The sequence below is a fragment of the Nelusetta ayraudi genome, unplaced genomic scaffold, assembly GCF_046127955.1.
Source record: "Nelusetta ayraudi isolate G7.1 ecotype Tasmania unplaced genomic scaffold, CSIRO-AGI_Nayr_v1 ptg000003l, whole genome shotgun sequence".
NCBI lineage: Eukaryota > Metazoa > Chordata > Actinopteri > Tetraodontiformes > Monacanthidae > Nelusetta > Nelusetta ayraudi.
In genome coordinates this window covers 1,001,199-1,013,921 of record NW_027466053.1, presented here as the reverse complement: position 1 = coordinate 1,013,921, position 12,723 = coordinate 1,001,199, and the positions used below count along the sequence as shown (strand labels likewise).

Here is a 12,723-nt window from a genome sequence, read left to right as displayed (position 1 = left end):
TATATAAGCCAGAATTGAGACGAGGAGTGATGTGTTAAATGTAGATAGAGGAGCATCTGGTGCTCTTGTAAATGCAACAAGTCATCAGACAGGCTGCACCATTCCACAGCCACCTCGTGTGTATAAGGTTGAGTGTTTGAGTGCTGCGGTGTCACCAGGGTTATCTACAGCAACCCTCACAGCACATATGTGTTGTTGAATTAGGCTTTCAGTTCCATCATAATGGTCTACAGTTTTTTTTAAGAGTATAAAATGAATCAGGTTTCACTGAAGTTTTCCCCCTTAAAAAACCCCAAACCTCAGAACCCCAAAGTTGTCATTTTAAACATCAAACCTGGAGACATAGGACCTATTAAAAACCTAAAGTTCTACTGAACGAGGATGAGAATATGATAAAACACAAAAGAGTCTATTTTTAACTGTCATAAATATTTGTCTGCCCCATGGCATACTTTGATAAGCAACTTCACCAGTGCTGTAATGCTGAAATGTAAATTATGCTGCACTCTTTCCTTAACAAGTCACTTGTTGAACTCTTGATCTTAATCAAACACAGTGATACCTCCTCACTAAGACACTAGACAATCTGGACAGTCAGACAAACCCCTTGAAGCGCATTTCTGTTTACACTGTGATAGCCAAAAATGTTGGCCATGCCTAAAAGAAATCTACATTCTTATCTGTGTGAATCTGCTATATTACAAATAAATCTGACAAATCACACTTTATAAATGGGCCCGTGGCAGCTCCATGTCATCTGAATTCTTTTGTTGCTGTATGTTTTTTTTTTAATCCACTGTAAAAATGGACAGTTTATCAATACCCCCGTTTTCTGCAATGCAAACTACATTACAAGACACATGAGAATTATCTCAATTTGCTCCGCAGAATTTATACATTGTAATGTACCATTGTAATGTACATGTACCAGCATTTACGGAATTCAAAAAATGTGTTTGCTCCAGCAGGTGCAAAACACACAATCTCAACAAGACGCCAACATACAGCAGCAGGTCAACATACATTTGAAATTGTCAAAACGGAATAATAACACTGAGGAGCGTTTTTTAATATTTTGTCGATAAATTTTGAGGAAACAACCCTTCAGCCGTGGCACCTGCTGCAACAAAGCGTGCTCACTGGGGATAATCTTCCCAAGGTGATCTTTCGCAAAAGCACAGAGGCATAATAATAAAAAGGTTTAGTATAATATAGATCAAATCTGCTTTAGTGTGGGTCACTGACCTGTGCTGTATCGGCTCTTTTCAACCTTAATAGTCTGCTCCTCTGGGAGCATAATGTTTGGATTGGTTGGGAAATATATTGGCAATAAAGAGACAAAAGGATGTCATAAACGTTGATTAAAGCTCGGGGTAAAAGACAGAGGCGGAGGAGCTCTGAGTTATGGGGGCTTTTCAGACTGCGTTATTGTTTCAGTGACAGAGCTCTTAGCACGTCCAGTGGAGTGGTCGCTGGCCAGCGGTAAACATCTCTCAGTGTGTGTGACGAGCCATTAATCTGCGGGAGCCGGGGATGGCTTCACTATCTGTGTCTGCCCCCCCTCACCCACACCTTAGGTGAGAGAGAGAGAGAGAAAGAAAAGGCACAGCCAGTTGGCACCAGCGGGTCAAACACAGCTCCGCCATAAATGCTTTGCATTTCAAAGTTGTTTAAATCTCTTCTTCTTCGTGCACTATAGCAAAGGCAGGCACACATTTCACACACAACAATGTGCCTCTTATGTTCACTGGCCAGAGAAGCTGTGGATAGTTCACTGGCTGTTCGCCGCTCGGGGAAAACTTTCGATAAAGTCAAGATGAAAAAAGTAAGTGTGATCAGACTATGAAAGAGGGCCACCTGTTTGGGGTTTATTACTCCATAAAGCATGTCTGCACAATCCTTAACCGACCTGAAGAGACATTTTAACACTGCTTTTACGACAGAGCCCTCGTAGCAACCTGCGAGATGTCGGCTCACATTTGGCTCAGACAGGTTCCCATGACTTCCTCTGATATCAGGTGGGACCTCGTGTGTTTTCTCGCTCTCATCCTGACCGTGTCCATCTCAAAACGAGCGATCCGCCAGTGAAGTCCACGTCGAGGACTGATTATGTGACTGGTACAACAATGGCCAGGTAGCCTGTAGGTGTGCAGCCACCTGTAAGGTCCTTTTGGAAGAGGTGTAAACACTGATGTAAAAATGATCTTCTAACATGATCACATTTTATTGAAAATTAAAGCTCCAGGCAAGCGCTTGCTCTTGTGCTATTTTGGACTTGAGGAATAAGCAGGTCAGACGGTGGACGTGCTGCTGCTAACGGCGGCGCCTTTAATGTTCTGACTTCTGATCAGCTATAAAGCCACTTCCCGGGGAACTCCCGTTCTTTGGAACCAGCAAGGATCCACTATTTGCACTTATTGCAAGAAAAGAAAATGTATATTTACCGCCGGTGTTTTAAGTCTAGCGATGAACACGCACGCTCGCCCCTAATTTCTTTTTAAACGTGTGATTGGTCATCAGTGAGCAGCCAGTTCTGCGCCACACCCACTCCAGGGGGTCCAGCGGGCGGGTTCCGTCTGTCCGTGCGTGCGCGAGGGCGCGCGCCTTCGTCTGGGCGTGCGAGCTCCGCACAAGCCCCGCCCCTCTCGCGCCGCCTCCCGAGCGGACCGCAATGATTTAGAAGTTCAGGAATCCCACGTGACGTCACCCGGGGGGTGACGTTATGCTTCTCTAAATAGATCGTATTGTAATCTTTCCTCAGTCCAACGTGGTTTCTTCCTCCGAGCGACCGCTTCACGTTTTCTACACTTGGTTTGGTGAGTTTTGGAAAAGACAGTAAACCCTCCACCAGAGCCGCCGTGCCGCCGCGGCAGAGGGCCGTGCATGCGCCTCTGCAGGTTTGTGTTGCGCCTCTCCCCCTCTCGAAACGCGCCTTTTGCTACTTTGTCCTCCTTGTTTTTCCTGCCGTGCAACAGCGTGTTTTGTCGTCCCGTCGACCTCATGCTTCCTCTCTCCCTCCTCCGCCTCCTCCTCCTCCTCCTCCTGGCTGCGTTTTCGGCTCAACTTGACCGAGCAGGCGCGTTGTCACCGGCGCCGGCGCGTCCCTGCTGCTTTGCCCCGGGACTTGTTGGAAGTTGAGCCCCCGGGAGTCAAGTGCCGCTGCTCGGCATGTCTAGTCTGTCAGGTGCCGAGGCAGCTTTGCCGGGAGATTGTGCGGGAGTTCGTCCCCCTCTGCGCTCTGCTGGAAGCGGTTTCAGAGCGCCGCTGGATCCTTGCATCATCACCATCATCCCTGACTGTCCCGTCTCGGGATAGTCAGGCAGGCAGGCAGGCAGGCAGGCAGGCAGGCAGGCAGGAGCCGAGCGGCTGCTGCTGCTCCTCCAGCAGCAGGAGGAGGATGAGGATGGTGGTGGTGGTGGTGGTGATGATGATGATGACCCGGTGCTTTTCCTTTGCTGTCATGTCAGCAACTGGAATAAAATATCAAAGACTGGCGTTTCGGTTCCCGTGTAAATGTCCTCTTTGAAGAGCCAAGGCAACCAACATTACGTCATCCTGCAGGCCGATCGATATTTGATTAAGCGCCGAGATGTTGAGGGTTACTTTCAGGAAAGGTTTTTTTTCCCCCCTCTTTATTATTTTGTGCTGACGGCGCCCGCAGAAGGTTCGAGACGTTTTTAATCATTTGATTAGTTGGTCGTGTTTATGTGACGAGCGCCGTCAATACAGCGGCGTTTGTCACGCGACCACCCACCCAGCTGATCGATACGGTGCTCCCACTTTTATTGCGTCCCTGTCGGCCGCCTCCGTTAATAACGCATGGATATAAGTGGGCTTTAAGCCCGCTGGCGATAATGATGTTAGTGTTTCAGTTCATTTGACTCCGACATTTGTTATTATGAAATGTGGCTAAACACTCGCGAGGAATCGAGTTGACGAGTTGGAGAGAACGTGAGGGAAAAACATGTTGAATCGGTCAAGTTTTCTTCGCTGCAGAAACAAAACTTCACGAATGAAAAAGTTTGACTTTTGATCTTGAGGCACAAATGGTCAATTCTGACCAACATATCTATATTTTTTAAAAATTTGAAGTAAAACCTTGTGAATTAAAGCAATCAATTCAATGATGAGAATGAAATAAAGGCTCAGTCAGAGAGAAGAACAAATTGGCTGGATTTGACCGTACCTCAAAGTCAACCTTTTGGAACATCTGCTATTTAGAATTGACAGCAGGCCTTTAGAGCTTTTATCGTATCTGCATTATTCACAGGGAAATAGTCGTGGGGTGGTTTGTTGCAGTAAACAGTCGTGCTTATTGACGTGGCGATGGTGAAACGCTCGATCTGACAATCTGCACAAATGCAGGAGCTGCGACGGCAAAAGAGCGACAACACCAGTTGCAGCAGCTGTTGCACGTTTCACCTCAAAAAAGAAGTTGCAGTTTGGTAGAATTTATATGATGCATGACCCCCTGACCTCTCCAGCTCCGGTACAAAACGTTTTATTTTTCTTGCGAGCCAGATTAATGTTAGTCAATACCGTTGTGTGAAAAAGGGCATTTACATGTTGTGGAAAGAAATTGATAATTGATAAGGCTCGAGGCTTTCTTTTTCTTCTTCTTCTTCTTCTTTTTTTTTTTACTTCAGCAGTTTTTTGGTCACGTATCCACTGCCAGAGCGACAGTTGAAGGCAAACTTTGTCTAAGAGGGCTGTGTTCTCCGCCTGCAGGGCTGCCGTGATCCTGCCTTGAACTTGTGCTGTCAAAGGCCCGGGCTACAGGGAGCAGCCAGAGTTGAATTGCTTTGCATGTTTGTGCTTGCTTTCACCCCCCCCGTGTGCCTCGGCACCCCAACCCCACTTTCCTTCTCGCCATATTGTTTAAATTCTAATGCGCGCCCTACCTGGAGAATTCCTCCCCCGACTCGCCCTTGAAATCAAACGCCGGAGCCCTAATCCGTCCCTGCGCACACATCAGGACATAGTTAATGTAAAGTGTAAGCGAGTTTCCCCTCCCCGCTAAACTAAAACATCGATATCAAATGAGAGCCCAAAGCGCCGCGTTTCCAAGGAAAAGCGGCATGAGTGCAAATAACGTATAGTGTGAAAGCTATTAGATAATTCCCACGAATTAATGGTGAAAAAGTTTTTATGCGTCATCTGGTTTGAATTTCCTGGTAAATGTGATGAAACGATCAAGTCCCCCCCGCAATACCCCTCCTCCTTTTTAGGAACAGGAAGCAAAAAGATCCATTTCTGTTTTTTTTTTTTTTTTTTTTTTACCATTCTTTGGTCATTTATTTAAAAGGTCTAGACGTAAGTGAAGTGATTCACATTGAGTCTGAAAACCGCAGCGGCAATAAAAGAATCATAAAAAGAAGCCGCTCGCAGCTACGTTCGAGATAAAATCCAAAAAAACGAGGGGGCCGGACGCTGGCGCTGACTTTTAAGCGGCTTGGATTTCTGAAGTTTTTTCTTTTGTTTTTGGACTCGGACCCTGTATTTTCGAATCAGCTGTGTTTCCCGTGATTTGGTGGTGTCAAAGGGAACCAGGTGAGTGGTGAGGCCCCCCCGGCTCTACCTCTGCTGGTGACAGAGCCAGAGAGCAGCGCAGGGGGCTCTGACAGAGAGACCCTGTCCAGGCTCCCCGGCTCTGCAGCCAGGCCCGCTCGCGAGGCCCGCTCGGCCTGTTAGGAAAACAGCAGCGCTCGGCATAAGACAACACGGTGGTGTTTTGACTGAGCCTTACCAAATGAGTCTGCTTTCCTGTGAAAGTGGCACGCATGCACGTAGCACGCAAGTGTTTTCATGCCGAGTGTGACATGCATTCAGCAGCAGCAGCAGCAGCAGCAGCAGCAGCAGCAGCAGCAGGCGTGCTGCATGACAAAGTGTTTGTACTGCAGCTGTAAGTAACGTGGACGCTGGGTTATTATCTCGCGCTCGCCGTATAAACAAACATGCGGCTCACGCTGATGGATAAGTTACCGGTCTCTCGCCGCCAGCCGGCCTGGTTTTGTGCTGTGATGAGGAGAAAGAGGTCCCGTTGCTGAGCTGCTTTCTTCCTGGATCAGTTGCCGAGCAGTATTGTTGTATTGTCGGAAAAGTTGTAGGTTGTGCTTTTTTTTCTTTTTTACAGGCGTAATTCAAAGACTTCTTGAGTTCTTTGTATATCTCGAACACAATTCGCTGCTCGGTTGCTCACCAACCAGGGGCCCAGTGAGAAGTTTGAACTTGAGTTCGTGCTTGCAGGTCCCCACATCATTGCAGCGTTGAGTTAAAGAGCTTTCTATTGTTGACCAGGGCACTTGATCAAAGCAAAATTTTTGGGTGCTGCTCTTGCGCGGGTGGATTGATAGGCACGAAAAAATACCGCCCTCATTTCTGACCCACTAGAGAATATGAAACAAAAGAAGATGTTGATGTCTCTTGCTGTGTATGTTGTGGTTGGACAGACAGTGTTTCAAGAGCTACTTCACTCAGCACCAACTGTGGAAATCACTAATTAAAAACAGGATGTTACCGTATGATGAGTATCAGACACTAATTGGAAGTATTTAGAACTGTTTAATCCTTCTTGCAGATGTGATGGTTTCCCTGTTTAAAGTTTTTTGTAGAAATATGTATTTATTTAGCAGGAACATGCAACAATAAAACATTAATAGTAACAGGCTTAAGAGGAACAACTATGTAAGCTGTCATTAAACTTTATTGTTTGACTTTTTATAGCTGAGTGGGGCATAAAAATTCACCTGTTGCCTTTCATGCGTTTGCTGACAGCCTTTCATAAATATAATTGGACTGTTTTCAATATATTGTTTGTCTGGATGAAGAATGCGTCCACTGTGCTGTGAACGACTTTGTCTTCCCGAGCTCACCGAGAGAGACGGGGTAATATAGAAAATTTGTAGGCCCTTAATTTTTATGTCGCTGCTTGCAATTTATATTTCTCCAGCAGAGCGCAGGTGCACGGCGCCCACTGCTTTCTGGGAAGCTTTGGGCCCTCTTTCATCTCAATTGTTAAAGTGTCTAAAACAAAAGACCAAGTCTTGAACCACTTTGCTGAATGGATTACTTGCAAAAGCTCATATTTGGCAGCGGTGGCAGCGCAAAAACAAATACACATTGGCCCTTGTAAGCTCCTATGTGCGTGTGTTTTTTTTGTAAAGCTAAAGACTTATGCAAACTACATTATTTAATCCTTATTGAATACTGCAAAACTGAAAGGTCCCACAATATGTAAATAGCTCATTTCTTTCTTGTTTTCTGTTGCCTGTCAGTGAAATTCCACAAGTGAGAAAAGTCAATTCTTTACGTCTTGAGTTTGCTCCATTTTTCAGAATGCACACCCCAAAAATACATTTCTGGAAATGAGCTCTTTGTGACCTCACGGAGGGCTCCGATCACTCCCATTAGAGACTCTACCGTCTCACCTCCTTGTTTTCGTCTCATTCTAAATATGCAGAAGGTCAAACCAGCAGTTTTAGCGTGAAGCATTCTGCTGATAAATAATTAATCATGACTGAAAAAAAAAACAACTGACTGACCAACTGAAATCCGATGTGCAAAATTAAGACTGGGAAAAATAACATAATAAAATGACACTTAAAAAAAAAAAAAAAAAAAAAAAAAAATCAATTTTGAGTGTCTCTCATTTAAAGCACCGCAGTAAAAATCATGACAGAGAGATTTTCATAATACCACTGGGGAGTTGTTATTTTAACCAAACCAGTGCCACATGTGCGAGACCAGATTCTGTCACTCTGTGGCGAGAACAAACAACGTGACAGAGATTGTTGACGCGGTGGTTTCAGCGCGGCGGCGGCGGCGGAGAAAATGGAAAACGGCTGATTACTGTCCCCGTCAGATTTGATGTCGTGAGGTTATGGTGCGCTTTTGCCGATACATTGTTCGTCAATGGCAGCAGCAGCAGCGGCAGCAGCAGCAGCGGCAGCAGCAGCAGCGGCAGCGTGCTCCCAGGCGTCGGTCTCGGTGTCATGTTGAGTCGTGCTGTACGTGAGAACCGGTGCATGCTTAGCGCTGACAATAACCGCACGGCTGTTTCAGGTGCACGCTGCTATTTTATGTCAGGCGTCGCACAATGAGTGTATTTTTCCCTGCAGATGCAGGTGGGCAAGTCAAACTCATTTGCTTCCTTTTCCCGGCTCCCCTCTTTTCCCCCCCTCCCTCATTTTTTTAATAGTTTTATGAGAAGGTTGCCAGAGTGATGAACTCAGACCAGGAAAGGCCGTTCGTGTGCAACGCTCCTGGCTGTTCTCAGGTGAGTGTGTCGCCACAAATGGGCACACACGGTGGTGTGTGTGCTAGTAGTGTGCGTGTGTGTGTGAGAGTGTGTGTGTACATTTGTGTGTAATATGAAGAGGTGTGCGTTAAGGAGGCCCGAGGATTGGGTCACTGCTGAAATGTGAAGTGTAAATAACGCTGAGGGTGTAAAGAGAGCTGTGGCACCAGCATTGGCCCTGAGAATTAATGTTATTTTTAGGTAAAGGGTTCAAAGTTCAAATTCTAAAGTGATCTACTGGCATGAAAACACCATAAAACACGGTAAAATTGTATAGTAAGTTTGTTTCAATGATATAAAGTATCTAAGTCAGGGGTGGGAAAACTTTTTGACTGGTGGGCCAAATGATGGGTTTGAAAATTTGTACGAGGGATATGTAAAAAACACATCTTTAATGTCAATTGAAAATGAACAAAAGCAAAGTTACGACAAAATATAAACCCCACGGTATTTTTTTTTGTAGCTCTTTATTGAAATGACTGTAAAACACTGAAAAAAAGAGGATGAAATACAGCTATTTTATGACTTACTTACTATTACTATTACTATTACTATCATCCCTTCAAGTTCAGCGGGCCGGATTAAAAAGCTTAATGGGCCGCAAATAGCCCCCGGTCCATAGTTTGCCCATGCCTGATCTAAATCCACTGGTAAGCAGACGGCCATATTCTAACCCCATGTTTTTATGGTACCCCAAAACACATAGATCTTCCCATGATTTTGACATCACAACTGGTGCAAGAAAGAATGTCAAGTGCCACATAAGAAGATAACACTATTTGCAGTGCGCTTTCAAACCATTAGATGCTGCTAAATCTTACACACTGGGCCTTTAAATGTAAGCTTCTTATCTGTTTTAAAATAAGACATTGAAACCCTTACTGGACCTTCTTTTTTTTCCTCCCCCATCGGGAAACACACACACCCCAACTCCACAGCGATTCCACACAGAGGACCATCTGATGATCCATCGACACAAACATGAGATGACCCTCAAGTTCCCCTCCATAAAGAGCGACAACATGTTATCAGGTGAGTTTTTGCGGCTGCGTCGCCGCAGACGGACGGAACCTCAGCAGGTTTTGGTGGTGGAGCGTCTGGTCCGTTTTGCAGGTGTTTTTGCCGCCGTGACTCATCGGCCACGTACACGCCCGTCTGTCGTCAGGAAAACTTTACGGCTCGGCCGCGCCAGTTGTTTACTATGTAAATCATACGACACGTCGCAGCTCAGCTCTGTTGGTGAGCACCACTTACGCATGCCGCCGAGACGCTGATGTATGTCGAGACGTCAGCACGTCGAGCTCGGCGTCTCTCCTCCGCCGTTTCCAGCCGCCTCAGCTGAGGTCATAGTGGAGACGGAGGGAGGCGGCCCGATCAGTATTTCATTAGCCCGTTTTGTGCAGATTACAATTACCAAAAAACCAAACAAAGCCGTCCGTTACTTCTCTCACATGTGATTCTATAGAAAGCACATGATAGCACTCACAGTTTTGGAAATCAGCCCTTTGTGATGTCACAAAGGCCACTAATACCTCTACAAACAAACACCTTTATCCAGGTGTTTGTCCTGCTCTCTGAGATCATGTCAGTCTCCTCGTTTTTTATTTCTTTCCAAAAAACAGGAAGCTCCAACCAACTCTCCGTTATTATAGGTGAAAGTTATGGGTTAGAAAAACAATGGTGTATTTTTTTGCAGAAGGCTGTAAACATGGGGCTAAAATGTTTTTTTTTTTTTTTTTTATAATTAATCCTGCAAGTCGTTCTGTTTCGCTGAAAACCTGCCAGGCCACAGAGAACAGTGTGCGGCTGCTTTTTGCCACACTGTGGAGTTTGTTTCTTCTTTATTATTTACGCCCAGTGGACGGCGGGATCAGATTTTCTAGGCCGAGTGTTCTTATCATCTGGCGGCTGAGTTACAACTCCCAACGTTTTGTTTTCCCTGCGAGGTCTGAGAAAAGGGGGATCTGAAGGCCGCTCATCCTTTCACTCAGACACGTTTCTTTCTTCATATCTCTCTTTTATTAATAGAACTTGTTTTTAGCTGGAAAGAAAAGAAAACTGCTTTTCTTGCTGTTGTTCTCAGTCTAGCCAGTGCGGGTAAACAAGAGCATGTAGCCTGCTGTTAGCCTGTGGAACAGGCCTGATCCTTAAATCACCTTGGACTGTGTGAAACCTGACCCCGGTGCACCCCCCACCATGTCAACTTGAATACTGTGTCCTGGCTGAGCAACCCAGCGAGACCCCCACTCAGTAGGTGGGACCTGTGCTGTATCAGCGGAACTGGGCCTGTCAAGTGTATTGTCTCTCTCTGGATTGTATTTTTCCATTTATTCTTCAGATTGAAAGCATATTGTCGCAGATTTCAGTGAAAGATTGTAAACACGGTAAAGATGGTAATCGATTAAAAAAAGCAGATTTCAAAGATTATTGGTTTATAGCTGGAACTTTATTGAAGACAAAAAAGAAAAGTAAGTCGTCACTAAGAACGACGATGATCTGAAAACATATGGAACATTGCAATGTTGACTGGTGTGTCCGGTACTTAATTTTAATTTCTTGCTCACTTTTTCAGACCAGACGCCAACGCCGACGCGCTTCCTGAAGAACTGCGAGGAGGTGGGCTTGTTCAGTGACCTGGACTGCTCCATCGAGCAGGAGTTTTGCAAGGCTCAAGAAGAAGACAGCAAACAGGTACAGGAAGGGGAAGAAAACCCAGCCTCCGGCTAAAAACGCTTATCGATTTAACCCGAAGCCGCCGCCGCAGCAGTGTCCGCGGTTAAGATGTGGTGGCCGGAGCGTCTTATCTCATCTGCCATCGTTCCAGTCAGCCTCCAGGCCACACAAGCAGATGTCGCACGTGCTTATAATAGATCGATAACGCACCCTGCCCACCTATTGTCAAAAAAACAGTGGTTGTTGCGTGCGTGCTCTTATTTTACCAGCGTTTAGTCACGGGTCAAGCTCAGAACGCCGCGCTTCTTGATCCCCCGTGGCAGAAAAAGGCTAGCAGGTGGAAGTCGACCACCTAGCACAGGTGAGAGGAGAGGAGATCAGATTCTCTCGCCGTAACTTCAAACAGCTCTCCGGCCATCTCTCAGGCCTGGAGTCCTGTTTCCTTTGAGATGTAAAAAGAGATTCCTGAGACAAGCCTCGTTACGGAAAGGAAAGACCTGTCCAGACAATTCTTTTTTTTTTTTCTTCTTTCTTTTTGCATGTGAGCGGTCATAAAGCTTTGACGTCCAACAAAAGGCCCAATCATTTATGCTTTGCAAATTTTCCCCGAGGCGCGTGAAAGTCTCATCTGCGGCCCGGGCCAGCCGTCAAACCACCGCAAGACAGACTGCTTATCTCATGTCTGAAGAGATGTGCAGGGCGGCTAAGCTGTCGTCTGGGCGTTTTTTTGGCTCCAGAGCTCCTCTCAGCTCAGGTCAGCTTTGTCTCGCCTCCCCAGCCTGTGTGGTTTGTGATGGGTGGCTCCGCCAAGTCAGCAGGCGGCGAGTCGGTGCAGGAGCGCGGAGACAAGGAGTGAAAGTTCAGGAAAACAGCAATCACCAGAAATCAAGGCGAAATTCCAGGAAGAAGAGGGAGGGAGGCGTTGTTGCCGATGTTTCGGGACCAATTTTGCACCTTTGAGGTCAGAGTTTGCTCTCAGTGGAGCAGTTTTGTTTTTCTTTTTTTTCGGACTCAGTCAGAAACCTGGCAAAACTGAAATGTGAAGAATTTCTATTATTTTGTCGAATGAAGGACATTTTAGAGTTCAGAGTTACAGTTCCACTTCTTGGCAACAGGAAAAAAACTTGATTACATGGAGTTTCCACCACGTGCGCAGGGAAGAAGTTGTATCCTTGAAAGTGCCTCTCAGGTGGAAGGATGAAGTCACACTTTCTGTGCAATGTGCACAATGCGCGAAGATTTAGTCATGTGCGCAGGTTCGTTAGCGCCGGCTCACGCTTTTATTTTGTTTCTCTGACATTTTCTGCAATTTGCAATATTACAACAATTCAAAACCACTCGTACATGTTTTCACTTCATTCCAACATTTTATTCCAAGAGTTACATCGCATGCTTATTCAAAACGTTTGTTGTTTAGCAACAAACTAAAACCAGAAATCCCTCCTTGGCCTCGGTGTGTCCCCCTCCTCGAAAAATGTGCGGAGAATTAAACTCGCTGGCAAGACGCACGCGCTCCTTACAACCCGCCTGTCTTCTCGCCTGCGCAGAACATCGCGCTGCACGGCCAGGCAGGCCAAGGCCAGCACCAGCATTCCCATTCGCGGATGGGCAACCACGACACCAGCATAGTGATCCAGCAGGCGCTGCCTTCGCCACAGTCCAGCTCCGTCATCACTCAGGCTCCATCCACCAACAGACAGATCGGGTGAGTAGCTGCTTGCAAACTCCTGCTCAATGTCTTTCCCAGAGTCATG

At 46.2% G+C, this 12,723-nt stretch overlaps 1 protein-coding gene across 3 annotated transcripts in view; it reads left to right on the top strand.

The window, feature by feature from the left end:
- Positions 1-12,723, top strand: part of creb5b (cAMP responsive element binding protein 5b) — a 49,338-nt gene that overhangs the window by 1,025 nt on the left and 35,590 nt on the right. Inside the window, exons 1-5 of one of the 3 annotated variants that reach the window (XM_076027367.1) lie at positions 2,676-2,816; positions 8,198-8,275; positions 9,235-9,328; positions 10,869-10,987; positions 12,517-12,674. In XM_076027367.1, coding sequence (XP_075883482.1) covers positions 8,222-8,275; positions 9,235-9,328; positions 10,869-10,987; positions 12,517-12,674 — 425 coding nt within the window. In that variant the 5' untranslated portion in view covers positions 2,676-2,816; positions 8,198-8,221. The other 2 variants (XM_076027376.1, XM_076027360.1) reach the window with 2 other exon arrangements.